General features: G+C 42.3%; 2 protein-coding genes across 4 annotated transcripts in view; one reads left to right on the top strand and one right to left on the bottom strand.

Moving 5' to 3' along the window:
* The window catches only part of LOC124012438 (zinc finger protein 606-like), a 1040669-nt gene extending 1032185 nt beyond the window's left edge, over positions 1–8484 (top strand). For both annotated transcript variants that reach the window (XM_046326057.1, XM_046326056.1), the window contains one exon: positions 6997–8484. In XM_046326057.1, coding sequence (XP_046182013.1) covers positions 6997–8024 — 1028 coding nt within the window. In that variant the 3' untranslated portion in view covers positions 8025–8484. The remainder of the gene's footprint in view (positions 1–6996) is intronic.
* A 6081-nt stretch (positions 8485–14565) lies between these two features.
* On the bottom strand, positions 14566–19153 carry LOC124012482 (zinc finger protein 7-like). 2 transcript variants are annotated; one of them, XM_046326137.1, is made up of 4 exons: positions 19039–19153; positions 17701–18852; positions 16198–16328; positions 14566–16018 (listed from the first exon to the last, which is right to left on the bottom strand). In XM_046326137.1, the coding sequence occupies exons 2-4, from the start codon at positions 17975–17977 to the stop codon at positions 14936–14938; spliced, it is 1491 nt and encodes a 496-aa protein (XP_046182093.1). In that variant the 5' UTR covers positions 17978–18852; positions 19039–19153; the 3' UTR covers positions 14566–14935. The 2 variants fall into 2 exon arrangements, with proteins under 2 accessions (XP_046182093.1, XP_046182094.1); XM_046326138.1 differs by lacking the exons at positions 17701–18852; positions 19039–19153 and adding an exon at positions 17374–17679.
* Positions 19154–19396: the final 243 nt, after the last annotated feature.

The following is a 19396-nucleotide window of genomic DNA, read 5'->3' as shown; positions in this document are numbered from 1 at the left end:
TGGAAGCATTCGATTTTGCAGTCGCATATATTTTGGGGAATTTGTGTGCCCTTAAACGGTTTTCACTCCGTAACATACACTGAGTGTATAAAACTTTGTTCCTGGAGAGCTACTGTCCTGTAGGTTTTCATTCCAACCCCAGTTTTAACTAATCTGTTTATCAACTAGCTAATTATTAGAATCAGGTGTGGTAGATTGGAGTGAAAACCCACAGGACGGCAGCTCTCCAGGAACAGGGTTGGAGTGAAAACCCACAGGACAGTAGCTCTCCAGGAACAGGGTTGGAGTGAAAACCCACAGGACAGTAGCTCTCCAGGGAACAGGGTTGGAGTGAAAACCCACAGGACGGCAGCTCTCCAGGAACAGGGTTGGAGTGAAAATCCACAGGACAGTAGCTCTCCAGGAACAGGGTTGGAGAGCCCTGCTCTAATCACTCTGACAATGTAAATGCAATCAAAAATCAAGGGTTTTGATGGCCTCTCTTAAAAAGAGGATCCCATCGGCTTTCTAGGCCTACTACATTTATTTGTCAACCATGCTCTCGATGGTGCAGCTGTAGAACGTTTTGTGGATCTGGGGACCGATGCCAAATCTTTTGTCTCCTGAAGGTGAAAGGGGTTGTCGTGCCCTCTTCACGACTGTCTTGGTGTGTTTGAACCATGATAGTTTGTTGGTGATGTGGACACCAAGGAACTTGAAACTCTCGACCCACTACATTACAGCCCCGTCTATGTGAATGGGGGTGAGATCGGCCCTCCTTTTCCTGTAGTCCACGATCAACTCCTTTGTCTTGCTCACGTTGAAGGAGAGGTTGTTGTCCTAGCACCATACTGCCAGGTCTCTGACCTCCTTACAGGCTGTCTCATCGTTGTCGGTGATCAGGCCTACCACTGTTGTGTTGTCAGCAAACTTAATGATGGTGTTGGAGTCGTGCTTGGCCACGCAGTCATGGGTGAACAGGGAGTACAGGAGGGAACTAAGCATGCGCCGCTGAGGGGCCCCTGTGTTGAGGATCAGCATGGCAGATGTGTTGTTGCCTACCTATCCTTACCATTTGGGGGCTGCCCGGTAAAAACCAGGGAGGTGTTTAGTCCCAGGGTCCTGTGCTTTGTGGGCACTATGTTTTGAACGCTGAGCTGTAGTCAATGAACAGCATTCTCACATAGGTGTTCCTTTTGTCCAGGTGGGAAAGGGCAGTGTGGAGTGCAATTGAGATTGCGTCATCTGTTGGAGCGGTATGCGAATTAGAGTGCGTCTAGGGTTTCCCAGGATGATGTTGTTTATGTGAGCCATGACCAGCCTTTCAAAGCACTTCATGGCTACCTATGTGATTGCTACGGGGCAGTAGTCATTTGGGCAGGTTACCTTCACTTTCTTGGGCACAGGGACTATGGTGGTCTCTTTGAAACGTAGGTATTACAGACTCGGTCAGGGAGAGGTTGAAAATGTCAGTGAAGACACTTGCCAGTAGGTCCACGGATGCTTCGAGTACATGTCCTGGTAATCCGTCTGGCCTTGTGAATGTTCACCTGTTTAAAGTTCTTACTCACATCGGCTACAGAGAGAGCATGATCACACAGTCGTCCGGAACAGCTGGTGCTTTCATGCATGCTTCAGTGCTGCTAGCCTGGAAGCAAGCATAAAATGCATTAAGCCCGTCTGGTAGGCTTGCGTCACTGGGCAGCTGGCGGCTGGGTTTCCCTTTGTTGTCCATAATAGTTTTCAAGCCCTGCCACATCCGATGAGCGTCAGAGCCGGTGTAGTAGGATTCAATCTTAGTCCTGTATTGACGCTTTGCCTGTTTGATGGTTCGTCTGAGGGCATAAAGGGATTTCGTATAAGAAAATCATCCGTATTAGTGTCCCACTCTTTGAAAGCGGCAGCTCTAGCCTTTAGCTCAGTGTGGATGTTGCCTGTAATCCATGGCTTCTGGTTGGGATATGTACGTACAGTCACTGTGGGGGCGACGTCGTTGATGCACTTATTGATGAAGTGGGTGACTGAGGTGGTATACTCCGCAATGCCATTGGATGAATCCCGGAACATATTCCAGTCCGTGCTAGCAAACCTGTCCTGTAGCGTAGCATCCGCGTCATCTGACCACTTTTGTATTGAGCAAGTCACTGGTACTTAATGCTTTAGTTTTTGCTTGAGGATAGAATTATGGTAAAGTTTGTCAAATGGAGGGCGAGGGAGAGTTTTGTATGCATCTCTGTGTCCTCTGGTTGCACATGCTGGTTGAAATTAGGTAAACCGGATGTAAGTTTTTCTGCAATAAAGTACAGAAAATCACTGGCCACTAGGAGCGCCACTTCTGGATGAGCATTTTATTGTTTGCTTATGGCGTACAGCTCATTGAGAGTATGTCATAATCGGTTCGTGGTTGTAAATAGACGGCTACAAAAAATATAGATAAACTCTTGGTAGATAGTGTGGTCTACAGTTTATCATGAGGTACTCTACCTCAGGTGAGCAATACTTTGAGACTTCCTTAATATTAGATGTTGCGCACCAGCTGTTATTGAAAAATAGACACACACCATCAACCCTCGTCTTACCGGATGTAACTGTTCTGTCCTGCCGATGCACAGAAAACCCAGCCAACTGTATATTATCCGTGTCGTCATTCAGCCATGACTCGGTGAAACATATTACAGTTTTTAATGTCCCATTGGTAGGATAGTCTCAAACGGAGTTCATCGAGTTTATTCTCCAGTGATTGCACATTGGCCAATAGAACGGATGGTAGAGGCGGTTAACCACTCGCGGCCGAATTCTCACAAGGCACCTAGATCTGCGCCCCCCTGTATCTCCGTCTTTTCTTCATGTGAATGACGTGGATTTGGGCCTGGTCTGGTAGGTCCAGTCATTGCGCAATCGTGTTTGAAAACAGAGTTTTGACTGTCCACTATTCAAAAAAGGATCCCAGCTTTCTTGTGCTGCTAGATTTATTGCTAAATTCTTAAAGTTAAGCACATTAATCCTCTTTACAACCGGTGTAGTCTACCTGGCATACATAGTTGGCGTTGTGTGTGTCAAGTTTGGGGAATCAAATGTTCACCATAAAAATGCAATCCATGCATCATCACATTTGCAGACTTATGTGAGAGAGACTAGTATTCGTTATGTGGTGAGTAGATTGGATAGTCATAATTTAGGCGAACAATATAACTCGATCACTGTTTGAAAAAAAAAAGACTGCTCAATGCATGACTGAGCTGGTATAGTATAGAGTAGGTCTAGACTATAGGCTATATCAGATATATTTTTTTCTTTGCACAGAAAAGTGGCCTTTTATAAACATATTTTATGCAATTCTACTACACTTTATATGACTGGACATTAACAGAATCTTTTTAATTCGACAAATTACAGGGTACGCTATTCTGCTGATACTGACCAACAGATCAAAAACTAAATAATTGTCCATATAATAGGCCTACGGGAAGGGGAGACACAAAGGAGGAAGTTATTGTCCGAAAACAAACTTTTAAGTAGCACTGACCCAACAATGATGGTGAATATGCGCAGTGCTCACTCCCCGGGGATAATGCTAATGCTATTCGTTGGTGCCAATAAGATATACTGGCTATACTGTTGTTTGTTCAATTAAGTTGAGAATTTTGATAACTGAAAGACAGATTTAGTATTGTCATTGTCTTCTCTTTACAGCAATAACCATTTGCTTTCCAAACTATATTGTACCGCAATTGTATTTTGAAATATTGAGATACGCCTCAACAATAATCTGCCCAAACTGCCCAAATTTCCTTCCGACTGTAGGTAAACCGATTTTAAAACAATCCACAAGTTAAGCTAATGATCCTCTGTGGCCAAATCATGCTTTAGTAGCCTATTTTTTATTATTTCATTTATTTCTGTATAGACAGGAGTAGGCTCATTAGGCATTCTAAATCAAAAATAATTCCACACACACAGTACCAGTCAAGTTTGGACACACCTACTCATTCCAGGGTTTTTCTTTATTTTTACTATTTTCTGCATTGTAGAATAATAGTGAAGACATCAAAACTTTGAAATAACACATATGGTATCATGTAGTAACAAAAAAGTGTTAAAAAATCAAAATATATTTTATATTTGAGATTCTTCAAAGTAGCCACCCTTTGCCTTGATGACAGCTTTGCATTCTCTCAACCAGCTTCATGAGATAGTCACCTGGAATACATTTAAATTAACAGGTGTTCCTTTTTCAAAGTTAATTTGTGTAATTTCTTTCCTTAATGCATTTGAGCCAATCAGTTGTGTTGTGACAAGGTAGGGGTGGTATACAGAAGATAGCCCTATTTGTTAAAATTCCATTTATTAGCAAAGAGAAACGACAGTCCATCATTACTTTAAAACATGAAGGTCAGTCAATCCGGAAAATTTCAAGAACTTTTAAAGTTTCTTCTAGTGCAGTCACAAAAACCGTTAAGGGCTATGATGAAACTGGCTCTCATGAAGACCGTCACAGGGAAGGAAGATCCAGAGTTACCTCTGCTGCAGAGGATACGTTCATTCGAGTTACCAGCACAAATAAATGCTTCACAGAGTTCAAGTAACAGACACATCTCAACATCAGCTGTTCAGAGGAGACTGCGTGAATCAGGCCTTCATGGTCGAATTGCTGCAAAGAAACCACTACTGAAGGACACCAATAAGAAGAAGAGACTTGCTTGGGCCAAGAAACACGAGCAATGGACATTAAACCAATTGAAATCTGTCCTTTGGTCCAAATTTACGGTTTTTGGTTCCAACCACCGTGTCTTTGTGAGATGCACAGTAGGTGAATGGATGATCTCTGCATGTGTAGTTCCCACCGTGGAGGATGTGTGGGAGTGCATTGCTGGTGGCACTCTATGATTTATTTAGAATTCAAGGCACACTTAACCAGCATGGCTACCACAGCATTCTGCAGAGATACACCTTCACCTTTGGTTTGAGCTTAGTGGGACTTTCAATTGTTTTTCAACAGGACAATGACCCAACACACCTCCAGGCTGTGTAAGGGCTATTTGACCATGAAGGAGAGTGATGGAGTGCTGCATCAGATGACCAGGCCTCCACAATCACCCGACTTCAACCCAATTGCGATGGTTTGGCATGGGTTGGACCGCAGTGTGAAGGAAAAGCAGCCAACAAGTGTTCAGCATATGCGGGAACTCCTTCAAGACTATTGGTAAAGCATTCCAGGTGAAGCTGGTTGAGAGAATGCCAAGACTGTGCAAAGCTGTCATCAAGGCAAAGGGTGGCAACTTTGAAGAATCTAAAATATATTTTGTTTTGACACTTCTTTGGCCATTACATGATTCCATATGTGTTATTTCATAGTTTTGATGCCTTCACTATTATTCTACAAAGAAAAACCCTTGAATAAGTAGGTATGTCCAAACTTTTGACTGGTACTGTATATTAGTAGGCTATATGTAAAGACCATATTATGATGGGTGATAATATTATCACGTGCTTGTCAAATAGTGAATGAGAGATGATGAAGTGTGTGCAGCCTGCGCAAGAAACAGAGCAGAGTTTATGCCTTTCATGCAACTTTTTTCAAATCGTCATTAGTCACATCATGCAGCTAGAATGTATAAAACGTGTAAACGTATAGCCTCATTTTTGTATCACAACTAAAGTTGCATAAATGTCTCTTAACTTTAGCAGATAGGAGGACCTGTTTCTTTGTTAAGCGCTCAACACAGAATAGCCGCATGTGCGCACTCCCTCAAATAGTTTGGGGGAAATATCCTTTATTTTAGTCTATGTTCAATTGTATTCTTCATACTATTAAATTATATGAAATAATGTCATGGAATTCTAAGCAAATCTTCTCTGCTAAATGAATGAGTGTAACCCACTGCCATATGGTATAGCCAGATCAGTGCCTAACGTATGGACAACTCAGAATAGGCTATTCTGTTCTTCTGAAATGTTCTTAATATCATGTTTCTTTAGACCTGTGTAAAATAAATAATGGATGTATTGTGGTGTAGTCTATATTACATGGATCAGTGGAAGCCAGGAGATGCTAAAGGTGTTTGTTAATTAACGGTCAATTACCGTGACACCGGCAGTTATTTGCATGACAATCACACGCTGACAATTTCATGACCGCCACAGCCCTACGCCTGGCACCTACGACTATACCCTGTTCAAAGACACTTCAATCTTTGGACTTGCCCATTCACCCTGTGAATGGCACATGTACACAATCCATGTCCCCCAATATTCTCGGTTTAAAAATACTTGTTTAACTTGTGTCCTCTCCTTCATCTACACTGATTGGAGTGGATTTAGCAAGTGACATTAAAAGGGGATCATAGCTCTTTCACCTGGATTCACCTGGTCAGTCTGTCATGGAAAGGGCAGTGTTCTTAATGTTTTGTATCCTCAGTGTAAGGAGACACAAAATGTTACGTAGTTACACTGCATTTCCTGGATCTTGGTACAAAAAACTGTCAGACAGCTAGATCAAGGATTCTTACAGGGTTCAAGTTTAAAGTATTATTGAACTGATTAATGCTTAATATATACGATACAACAACTTACACAGCCATAAATGCAAGGACAGAAAAGTAATGTTTTATGTCACCTGATTTTGGACATTAAGACACCCACCATGAGAATGGTTAAACAGGTTCTAAAGGAAGATGTGAATTGTATTGAATATAGCTAAGTTCCCCCTTATATCTTACTGTAATGACAAGAAAAAGAAATGGGACGATTATTATCAGTGACTTATCAACAGCTGTAACAACTTGTCCAGCGTAGGAAATCCTCACTAGTGTATAGAAAGACCCACATATAGCCTACATACACACTATTAGATCTTCCAACGGGAATAGTGGCTATTGATTTTTCTTCTTTAATGAAATCAATACAACTTATGTTTACATGTATAAATTTGACAGGTAATTGAGAACAACAAAAACTCCATATGTAGAGTCTTCCCTGCCATGTTCGTAAAGTCTATTTTCTAAACTCTTCATGTAGGTGGATGGCTGGAGACTAACAGAGCAGACTGGGTGGCCATCTTGGATTCCCAGACCGGTGCAGCCAAGGGCCCAGTGAACATCCCCGAGCAGGCCTGGACCAGAGGTGACATAGTGGAGGTCAGGGGATGGGACAGCATCCTCAACTCTGGGCTGGGGAACAACGCTGTTAACCAGAAACAGATAGTCGAACACACAACGACATCCGAACTTAGTCTCCATGACAACAGACTGGCTGAGACCAGGGCGAGGCATAGATTTGGTCTGCGGGGACAGGAAAGTGAACATATGCGGAGGGAGAGTACAGACTTCGCTTACGATGCTCCGTCCTGCTCCTATAATTGTGATTCAGAAAGACTGACGGCGCCTCAGGTTAACCCCCTAACAGGTGCTGCCTTCAGCCTGTCTTCTATAGGATCTGTCAACTGTAACATGGACCCTGCGATAACACAGACACTCCCTGGCCTTCGTCCTCCTCACAGTCTCCTAATGTTAAACCAGACCTCAGACAACGCCAGTGCCTCAACACTAAATGGCTACACAAGCCCATTGACAAATGACAGTAGTAGAGATGGAATCAGTAAAGGTGGCAGCGCCAAAGAGAAGCGCTTCCTGTGTTCATTCTGTGGAAAAGCCTTCAGTTTTCCCCAACAGGTAGAGATCCACCAGAGGGTTCACACGGGGGAGAAACAATTTGGCTGCCACCTGTGTCGGGCGAGTTTCTCTCACTCCTTCAGCCTGAAGAGGCACCTGAGAGTCCACACAGGGGTGAAACCCTTCAGCTGTACCCAGTGTCACATGCGCTTCGCCCAGGCTGGTCACCTGAAGAGGCACCAGAGGGTCCACACAGGGGAGAAACCCTACAGCTGCACGCAGTGTGAGAAGAGGTTCTCCCGCCAGGACCAGCTGAAGATGCACCTGAAGGTCCACACGGGAGAGAGGCCATTCGCCAGTACGCACTGCGGGAAGAGGTTATCAGAGAGGAGCTACCTCAGGATGCACCAGCAGAAAAAACATTCCACTCTTTAACATAAAAAGTAACCATTCCCATGGATAGCTTCTGACATTTAGATCAAACCCGGCATTAAAGACAAATATACATTTTCATCGTTGTCAGCTGAAAATACCCATGGATGCACAGATGACCAATAGATTTCAGTCTTGAATATTCCTGGATAGAATATTTCATCCAAACATATAAGGCATATCTACACTACCTTTCAAAAGTTTGGGGTCACTTAGAAATGTCCTTGTTTTTGATAGAAAAGCAAAAAAAAGATTGTCCATGAAAATAACATCATATTGGTCAGAAATACAGTGTAGACATTGTTAATGTTGACTATTGTAGATAGAAACGGCAGATTTCTTTTTAATGGAATATCTACATAGGTGTACAGAGGCCCATTATTAGCAATCATCACTCCTGTGTTCCAATGACGCATTGTGTTAGCTAATCCAAGTTTATCCTTTTCCAAGTTTATCCTAATTTATCATTAGAAAACCCTTTTGCAATTATGTTAGCACAGCTGAAAACTGTTGTTTTGATTAAAGAAGTAATAAAACTGTCCTTCTTTAGACTCGCTGAGTATCTGGAGCATCAGCATTTATGGGTTCGATTACAGGCTCAAAACGGACAGAAACAAAGAACCTTCTTCTGAAACTCGTCAATCTATTCTTGCTCTGAGAAATAAGAAATGCGAGAAATTGCCAAAAGCTGTGTCTTATGCTTAATCATTTATTTTATACAACATTCAGATGCAAACCCCATAATTGAGAAGTGTATACAAACAAAGATACAGTGATGTGTATGTTCTGTCCTTCATGAGGTCACTAAATGAAATAAACTCGGCATGACTGTTCCCTTAGTGTCCATGGACCAGTTTCACATTCTCCAAAATATAAATATTGTTTAATTCTCCAATTTTGGGGATGTAAGAGTTTTGGCATGTCTCTCTTTATCCCAAAGTCACACATTCCAATCCCAATACTGCAGAGCCCAGAGGCGCAGAGTATTTTATGACCGCCATAACGTGGCCCCCGCCACCTCTCCCCTCTGCGGGAGCGAGAGGACGCTGTAGAGCAGACCCACTGTAACCTGATCCTTCAGATCTTCACAGGAGAGTTATGAAAACCAAAAATGACAAGGCAAAAACAGTTTCTTTAGACATTTAAAAAAGAAAAAATGATATCACAATTACACAAGTATTCAGACCCTTTGCTCAGTACTTCGTTGAAGCTCCTTTGGCAGCGAATACAGCCTCGAGTCTTCTTGAATATGACGCTACAAGCTTGGCACATGGGAGTTTCTCCCATTCTTCTCTGCAGATCCTCTCAAGCTCTGTCAGGTTGGATGGGGAGCGTTGCTCCACAGCTGTTTTCAGGTCTCCCCATAGACGTTCGATCCGGTTCATGTCCGGGCTCTGGCTGGGCAACTCGAGGACATTTAGAGACTTGTGCCGAAGCCATTCCTGTGTTGTCTTGGCTGTGTGCTTAGGGTCGTTGTCCTGTTGGAAGTTGAACCTTTGCCCCAGTCTGAGGGCCTGAGCGCCCTGGAGAAGGCTTTCATTAAGGATCTCTCTGTACTTTGCTCCCTTCATCTTTCCCTCGATCCTGACTAGTCTCCCAAAAACATCTCTAAAGTATGATGCTGCCACCACCATGCTTCACCGTAGGGTTTGCCAGGTTTCCTCCTGACTTGATGCTTGGTATTCAGGCAAAAAAGTTCAATCTTGGTTTCATCAGACCAGAGAATCTTGTTTCTGGTGGTCTGAGAGTCTTTAGTTGCCTTTTGGCAAACTCTAAGCGGGCTGTCCGGTGCCTTTTAATGAGGAGTGGCTTCCGTCCTGCCACTCTACCATAAAGGCCTGATTTGGTGGAGTGCTACAGAGATGGTTGTCCTTCTTGGAGGTTCTCCCATCTCCACGGAGGACCTCTCGAGCACTATCAGAGTTACCATCGGGTTCTTGGGCACCTCCCTGACCAAGGCCCTTCTCCCCTGACTGCTCGGTTTGGCTGGGCGGCCAGCTCTAGGAAGAGTCTTGGTGGTTCCAAACTTCCATTTAAGAATGATGTAGGCCACTGTGTTCTTGGGGACCTTCAATGCTGCAGACATTTTTTGGTACCTTTCCCCAGATCTGTGCCTTGACACAATCCTGTCTCGGAGCTCTACGGACAATTCCTTCGACCTCATGGCTTGGTTTTTGCTCTGACATTAATTGTTAACTGTGGGACCTTATATAGACAGGTGTATGCCTTTCCAAATCATGTCCAATAAATTGAATTTACCACAGGTGGACTCCAGTCAAGTTCTAGAAACATCTCAAGGATGATCAATGGAAACAGGATGCACCTGAGCTCAATTTCGAGTCTTATAGCAAATGGTCTGAATACTTATGTAAATAAGGTATTGTTTTTAATTTTTCTTAATTTGCAAAAATGTGTGTAGATTGCTGAGAAAAAATATATATTTAATCTATTTTAGAAAAAAATAAGGCTAACAAAATGTGGAAAAAGTCAAGGGTTCTGAATACTTCCGTGTTTTATTTTTCATGTTTTTACAAATGTTAGAATTTGTCTTCTACTTGACATTGCAGAGTATTGTGTGTAGATTGTTGATTATATATATATATTTTTCACAATTAAATCATTTTATCCCACTTTGTAACACAACAAAATGTGGAAAAAGTCTAGGGGTGTGAATACTTCCTGATGGAACTGTGTATATATAGAAAATGATTGCAGTTTATCAAGTTCATGCAGATTTTTAGTGTGGTTTTCATATGGTGTATTTAACTTTTATGTTTAATAAACACATAATGGGACTTTCCATTCTAAGACTTTAATTGTGACTCTCTTTAGTATACATCACATCTGATATCACCCTATTCTGCACACAAACAACAGGCTTTATAACCAAAATAGAGAATTGTCGAAGGCCAAAACGATCATCAAGGACATCAACTACCCGAGCCACGGCCTGTTCACCCTGCTATCATCGAGAAGGCGAGGTCAGTACAGGTGCAAAAGAGCTGGGACCAAGAGACTGAAAAACAGCTTCTATCTCAAGGCCATCAGGCTGTTAAATAGCCATCACTAGCTGGCCTCCACCCAGTACGCTGTCCTGAACTTAAGTCACAGTCAGCCTGCTACCATCCAGTTACTCAACCCTGCACCTAGAGGCTGCTGCCCTATGTACATAGACATGGAATCACTGGTCACTTTAATAATGAAACACGGGTCACTTTAATGTTTACATAGTGTTTTACTCATTTCATATGTATTTACAGTATTTTAGTCAATGCCATCCTATACAACTATTGCTGTATACAGTTCCAGTCAAAATACTATATTCTACATTGTGCAAAGCTGTCAGCAAGGCAAAGGGTGTCTACTTTGAAGAATCTCAAATATAAAATATATTTTGATTTAACACTTTTTTTGGTTACTACATGATTCCATATTTCATAGTTTTGATGTCTTCGCTATTATTCTACAATATAGAAAATAATACAAATAAAGAGTTGGTGTGTCAACTTTTGACTGGTACTGTACATACTATTCTATCCACATACTGCCCATAATGTCAACACATCCCATCACATTTAGACTCCGGACTCCGCTCATCCTAATATTTATATATTTCTTATTTCCATTCTTTTACTTTTAGATCTGTGTGTTTTGTTGTGAAGTGTTAGAAATTACTGCACTGCTGGAGCTAGGGACACAAGCATGTTGCTACACCCGCAATAACATCTGCTAAATATGTGTATGCGACCAATAAAATTGGATTTGATTTGGATTTATACAGGTAAGTGCCAAAATAAAGGAAACACCAACATAAACTGTCTTAATAGGGCATTGAAACACCACGACCCACTATAACAGCTTCAATGCACCTTGGCATAGATTCAACATGTGTCTGGAAGTCTATTGGAGGGATGCAACACCATTCTTCCGCAAGAAATGTAGCGTTTTGTTGATGGTGGTGTATAACGCCTTCTCGGGTACCGCTCCAGAATTGGTTTGAGATCTGGTGACTGAGACCCACACACCCTTTAAACCCCCTATGCTCCTTTGAAAGCCCCCTTTCAATGTCAATTTGATCTATTATTTTAGCATTGGTAGCCAATATGATGGGAAACTTTTGCTCAAGTGTTTCCTTTATTTGGGCAGTTAGCTATACACTTGCTAAATATGCCTACACACTAACAAACACTGTCGGGTTTGTCTGACGATGACTTTTGACTTTTAATAGCTGACTTATTTTAACCCCAACATCATATTTATATCCACCATGATGGGTTTAACACCAATGAAGTCATTCTGTAACTACAGAACACCCCATGTTGAAAGTGTGTTTATTGTGTGTGTGTGTACGTATCTGAAGGAGTGTCTGTATAATCTGTATCACCTGTCTCTTCCAGGAAGAGGAGGTGCTGCTGGTGAAGGAGGAGGGGTGCGAGGAGGGTCTGGGGAACCCTGAGGGGACCTTGGTCATGGAGGGTAACCAGTCTACACCTGAACCAACAGAGGAACCACCTGAGCAGCACAGGACCACACACAGTCTCACTGAAGCCCACTGTGAACTGTCTGAATGATATTAGGTCAGGACCCGTATCCACAAAGCCTCTCAGAGTAGGAGTGCTGATCTAGGGTCAGTTTAGCCTTTTAATTTATATTGAATAAGACTATGTAGACAGGGGACCTGTGACACTTTGTGGATACGGCCCAGGTCTTGATTCATTTTGTCTTAAGTGTGAATAAGATTACAGTGGGGTCCGAAATGACTGACACCCACATAAAAATGAGCAAAAATGGCTGTATGAAATAAATAATTCAAATACCATATTGTATGCTAAAAAATAGCCCCATAACATCAAAGATTATTTTCTGCTTATGCATTATCATTTTGATGCCAAATGTGCGGGGAAAAGAGTATATAGACTTTTTCTACTGTATTATTGACCGTATGTTTGTTTATTCCATGTGTAACTGTTGTATGTGTCGAACTGCTGTGCTTTATCTTGGCCAGGTCGCAGTTGTAAATCAGAACTTGTTCTCAACTAGCCTACCTGGTTAAATAAAGGTGGAATAAAAAACCTCTGGACCCTCCTCCTCCTGTAAGAGAGAGGTGATACAGATAACACAGACATACACTCCCTCAGGTATATACACACACAGATAAACACACTTTCAACATAGTGCTTACCCATCCTCACCACATTTGAGTCCTATACTGTCGTTACAGAATGACTTCCACTTGTTGAAATTGGCCTATAACAGAATAACAAAAATAAAACACATGCATTACCATTGTAGAAATTGAAAGAGAACACTTTGGAGATTATGGTAAATTATCAGACCAAAAGTGAGGACACAACAGTTCACCTGACACAAGACTGAATCCAGACATTACATTGTTAATTTGATGTGCATTTTATATTTACTGTACATTTCTCAGCATTTTGCCATTGATGAATTGAAGCAAGCACACTTGTCAATTTGTTGTTGTTTGTAACACAGCCCCGCATCCCCGCCCTCACACAATTACTGTTTGTAAGTCGCTCTGGATAAGAGCGTCTGCTAAATGACTTAAATGTAAATGTAAATGTACTGTTGTTGTTTACGCAATCATTATACATCGCAATCTGGGTGAGGTGGGCATCATTTGAAAGTGTATTCTATTGCCAACATGGCTAGCTAAGTGATACCATATGATCATACAGCGTTAGGCTTTCAAAAGGCACTTCAGACGAACGGATTGTAATTTTGGTGCACATAGAATGGAGTCATGAGTGCATTCAAGTGAGTGTTACGCGGCTAAATTTCTTCACAATGCGACAAACACGGGCTCATTGTGTTCAGGACAACCCAGGGTATAACGCATGTCATCTGTGGATCAAACATAGCGATCATAAACGCTGATACTGTAAATTACATGAGTTTTCAAATAATGAAATGTGAAGTGCACATTTGGACTCACAGGTGTGCTTTGCTTGTATGACATCAGTGGTATTTATTATAATCCTCAGCGTCTCATCTTTCTGAACACTTCCGAGTCCTCAATTTATATTTGCCTCAGACAAATGTGCAAAAGTAGCCCAATTAGCGAGAGGGGTGGGGGTATCTTGTCGCGCACGGTGCTCAAATTTATAACGGCTGTCAGTCAAAACCCATACAGTGATGGGAAGCGGGGAACCTGAACCCTGATGTCGTGTACAGCCACTGTGTTCTAATTTACACGCTTATCAATGAAAACATTTGCCATTTTCAATCAGTAGATGGGATGACAGGGCCTGTGAGTGGAAAGGGCTACACCTATCATCATTAAACCCATTCTGGTGGACATAAATATGATGTTGTGGGTAAATATGAGTCATCGATGATAAGTGAAAAGTCATCAGACAAACCTGATTAAACTATTTTGACGTGTACAGTAAGTGTTTGTTAGTGTGTGGGTATGTGTAGGTATATTTAGTAAGTGTATATTGGTTATAAAACACTGTCGGGTATGTATGTATAGAGTGAGATCAGTGATGTATACTAAAGAGAGTCAATGAAAGTCTTAGAATGAAAAGTCCCATTTTGTGTTTATTAAACAAAAACAAGTGTTAAATACACCATATGAAAACCACACATACACACACCTCAACTAAAAATCTGGATGAACTTGATAAACTGCATTATTTTTCTCATTCAAAAATGTGGAAGTAATGAAATAGGCATTTGTGAACATCATATATCCTACACAGTACAAACACAATATGTAACAGACATTTTAGACTTAAATATGCTTTATTATTTCACACAATTCTGGATGCAATATTCTACCCAGGAATATTCAACACTGAAATCTGTTACTCGTTATTCCAAATACATCTGTGGATCTTTTCTGCTGACAACAATGACAATGCACCTTTGTCTTTAAAGCAGGGTTTGATCTAAACGTCAGAAGACCTTTCTCCCATATGGACCTTCAAGTGCATCTTCAGGTTGCAAGCCTGGGCGAAGCGCATTTGACACTGGGTACAGCTATAAGGTTTCTCCCCTGTGTGGACCCTCTGGTGTCTCTTCAGGGTGCCGGCCTGAGCAAAGCGCATGTGACACTGGTTACAGCTGAAGGGTTTTTCCCCTGTGTGGATCCTCTGGTGGATCTCCACCTTCTGGGGGTAGCTGAAGCCTTTGTTACAGAACATGCAGAGGAACCTTTTCTCTTTACTACCGCCTGATGTTGCTCCCCCTCCCTGAGCCTGGACTCCAGTCTTGTCGTTTGAGTTCAATACCTGATCGAAAAGGACGTGTCCGTGTGAATCGGAAGGTGCCATCGATGTGAACACAGGGTCGCGATCCCTGAGCGAGTGTAAAGGGTAGTGGGTTGCAACATTTGGATTGGCCTGTAAGCTTTCCCTGTAGTCTAAGAAGTCACTAGTGTTAACCTGCGGCTGGCCTCCTAAGTGAGTCTTATCTGCATTCCATGTCAGAGGAGCATCGCCCTCCACTTTCACAGTCATCTCATCTATGACCAGACCCTCCCCTTTCTTATCTAGGTGCCCTTCAGAGTATACACTACTACTGTACCGGTTCCAGTCCCCTCTCATTGGATTAGTCTGTGTATCTAAGCCCACAGGCATGTCACCAGGTATCATCTCTGTCTCTGTAACATATGAACAGGATGGATCATTGCCAGTGTGTAATGCATCACTCGAGTCCTGATGGGACAGAACCGTCCTCGGGCTCAGGTTACCGTGAAGTAAATACTTTGAACGGGGAGCAGGAGGACAGCCCAGTCGCTCCAGCACTGTTAAAGTTTTTGTGTCTGTCTCTGACTTGAGGATGGCTTTTGGCATTCCATTGAAATCCGTTATGCTGCATTGGGTCCTAGGCTGCACAGTGGTGTTGGGGGGGTCCTCCGTAGCTACAGGGGGCACTCCAGCCAATCCAGTCTGGATGTCTCTGCTGTGTTTTGGGTCCTCCTCTCCTTCAGACCTCTCCAGCTTGACCCCAGGACCTGCAGCCTCTGCAGACTACCACAAGAAGAGATGAGGTGATTATCAGTACATGAATTGAACTGGATAACAATGGAAGTCTTACTTCCGACTTCAAATGTACATGAACCTGTACATGTATGCAAGTGAATAGCTGAGGGGAGCCAATCTGAAATAAAATGGCAACATTTGATGTGATGTAATACTATTGCACTAACCTCTATCACAATAACTTGCTGGGTTGAGGTTCCACTCCACTCATCAACAGTGATTGGTTGGTCATCTCTCCATGTATTGTGTCCCGCTGGCTTCAGAAAGCTCCTGTGGCCTCCAGTGAGATGCCCTTCACCTGAGAGAGTGATTTGGGCAAAAGAGGTGGTTCACGACATCGCAGAAAAAAATTCCAAATAGTATCCGTAATGTTCGTAGAAATATTTCCAACGTTTTTTATAATCAATCCTCAGGTTGTTTTTACAATATCTAATCGATAATATATCAACCGGGAATGTAGCTTCTTAAATAGGAGAGAGAGAGAAAATGGCTGCTCCAAGCTGTTGCGCATACAAAACGCTGCTGGCACCCAGCCATACAATGACGCAATGTGATCTTTCTCGCTCATTTTTCAAAATAATAGCCTGAAACTATGTCTAAAGACTGTTCACACCATGGGGAAGCCATAGGAAAAGGAATCTGGTTGATATCCCTTTAAATGGAGCGAAGGCAGGCTATGGAACATGGAGCTTTCAAAATAGAGGCCACTTCCTTGTTTGATTTTCCTCAGGTTTTCACCTGCAATATCAGTTCTGTTATACTCACAGACAATATTTTGACAGTTTTGGAAACTTTATAGTGTTTTCTATCCCAATCTGACAATTATATGCATATTCTAGAGTCTGGGCCTGAGAAATAGGCAGTTTAATTTGGGTACGTTTTTTCATCCAAACATCAAAATTACTGCCCCCTACACTCAAGAGGTTAAGTTAGGTACTGTCATTGCTATATTGTACACTATTGGCAGTTTTGACACTAACTAGAATTGGCAAGGATGTAAACCGGCCAATCAGCCCGCGCCTGGTTTGAGTATTTATTTTTTATTTTTTACAAACTCAATATACTTCAAAATTACTAAACCCTGTGTAGAAATGATAATGGTCCCACATTCATACAGTTTCATGTTTGTGTCCAGCTTACTAATAATCAATTAAATCAATTAAGGTAGCATCCAAAAACGATGGATGGAGAACCATTTTTTTGTTAATTTTGACAGCAAGGAAACATTTTAAATTCAGTGCAGTCCTCCAGACCTCAATGGACAACTTCTTGATACTGTTTATATATATTTTCAAGTTTTTTTAAACACCAAATACAAAACATACACATGAACAACAACTTACAGACGCATACAAACATACTACATCTCCTCTGCCCAGATCCGCATTCTCACACCTCCATCACTAGTGCTTGCCACATGGCCTTAAATAGTTTTTCCTCGGTCGCCCATGCTATTTCAATAATAATCATTCGATTTTTTCCATTTGGTTAATGATGGCGGATTCAATGATTTCCACGATTTTAATACACAGTACGTTCTTTCAAGATGAATGATGAGAAGAAAAACGTCCAGCCCATTGGGTATCTCTCTACACTCCCATTTGTCATGTTTTCATTTAGTAAGTAATAGGAAATGCAGTAAATTATCCTCGGCCTTCTGCTAAATGTACCTCTTGCCATTCCTCTGCATCGGACGAGGGTCTTGACACTACTGGGACGACTGGCGAGAACGCGCTCCCGCACTGTCCTCTCTGCGCGCTCCCGTGACACCTTCGATTCCAGAAGTTTCCTCCGCAATACCATGTTTTCTTTCTGGCTTTGAGTTATTTCCAAACGAAACACTGCATAGTCGTCGTCTACGAGTTTACATATCTCTGCCACGGCTGCATTCGCTAGAACCTCCATGATGGAGGCTATTTGAGTGTGAAAAACCATACAGTTAGCCATTGTTTGCTAACGTTAGCAGCTAGCGTTAACTAGACAATGTCCTGACTATAACGCGAATGAAAGACTACCTGGGGTACATATGTGATACTGTGCTGTTCAATTTGTCATACTTTGAGTTCCATGGTGTGAATAAATGTCTAAATAAAAACCGATAACGTGGAAATGGTTGTTGGTCACTTCACTTGTTTCTTCTTCTTTGGTATAATGGCGTTTGCAACAATTATATGTGCATTCCGCCACCTACTGTACACGTGGATAATAAAGTCACCTCCCAAAAAATGTGGTGTAAAAAATACATATAAAAAAATTCCATACAAACTATCAAAAACGAAATGTTAAACTAAATCAGCCTGCTTTTCTGTTCTAACCATGTCGCTACACAAGCTCAGAATGATCCTGTGAGGGCGGGACATTTCCTGGCGACAGTAGTCCTTGCAGTGCTTCTGCCATTAAGTCTTGGAGGACCAAAATCTTCTTGGCTACAGATATAATGATGTCCAGCTTCTTGGACACTTGTGCAGTTAACAACTGTAGCTATAAATGCTACAAAATACACCTTATTCACAATATTTGTATCCAGATTGACGTATAACATTTGCAACTGGTTGAGGTGCATCCACTGCAATATCTTCTTCAGAACTTGCCCCTTCAACTTTCTTCACTGCCTCCACATAGGAGATTTGCTGTACAGCCCAGATCCTTGACACCTCAACCTCTTTCACCCTAAGAGGTCACTCAGGAAATTCGGAAATATGATCCCCACCAGGTGTTTAGCTCGTCTGGGAGCAAGATGTCGGTGACCGCGACGAGGCTGGTTTTCCCTTTGTAATCCGTGATTGTCTGTAGACCCTGCCACATACGTCTCGTACTGCAGACTGTAAACACAAATTGCACAGAAGAGAATATGAAGATTTATATAAGAAATTCTTTGCTGTACACACAGAAACATGATGTTATAACATTTTAACCACAGTCAAGCCAATCTACCACTGTGATTCAAGTTCCTAACATTATGAAGCCATTGGAGTTTATTTTAAAGTTAAAAAAAATATTAAATGTACCCCTTTTTCTCCCTAATTTTGTGGTATCCAATTGGTAGTTACAGTCTTGTCCCATCACTGCAACTCAGGAGAGGCGTAGGTCGAGAGCTGTGCGTCCTCCGAAACACAATCCAGCCAAGCCGCACTGCTTCTTGACACAATGCCCGCTTAACCCGGAAGTCAGCCGCACCAATGTGTCGGGGAAAACACCGTACACCTGGCGATCTGTCAGCGTGCATTGTGCCCGGGCCGCCACAGGAGTCGCTAGTGCGCGATGGGACAAGAACATCCCTGCCGGCCAAACCCTACCCTAACCCGGACGACGCTGGGCCAGTTGTGCACCGCCCCATGGGTCTCCCGGTCACGGCCGCATGCGACA

The sequence above is a fragment of the Oncorhynchus gorbuscha genome, linkage group LG24, assembly GCF_021184085.1.
Source record: "Oncorhynchus gorbuscha isolate QuinsamMale2020 ecotype Even-year linkage group LG24, OgorEven_v1.0, whole genome shotgun sequence".
Taxonomy (NCBI): Eukaryota; Metazoa; Chordata; class Actinopteri; order Salmoniformes; family Salmonidae; genus Oncorhynchus; species Oncorhynchus gorbuscha.
The sequence above is the reverse complement of the archived record's forward strand: the minus strand, read 5'-3'. Positions and strand labels throughout refer to the sequence as shown.

Bases quoted from the DNA above. Each gene is read 5' to 3' on its own strand.
- LOC124012482 (XM_046326137.1), bottom strand. From the start codon at position 17,977: ATGGCTAACTGTATGGTTTTTCACACTCAAATAGCCTCCATCATGGAG. The intron at 16,329-17,700 runs GTACATTTAGCA...TCACTCTCTCAG, and splicing joins ATGCAGAGGAATGGCAAGAG to GTGAAGGGCATCTCACTGGA. The intron at 16,019-16,197 runs GTTAGTGCAATA...TTCTTGTGGTAG, and splicing joins AGCAAGTTATTGTGATAGAG to TCTGCAGAGGCTGCAGGTCC.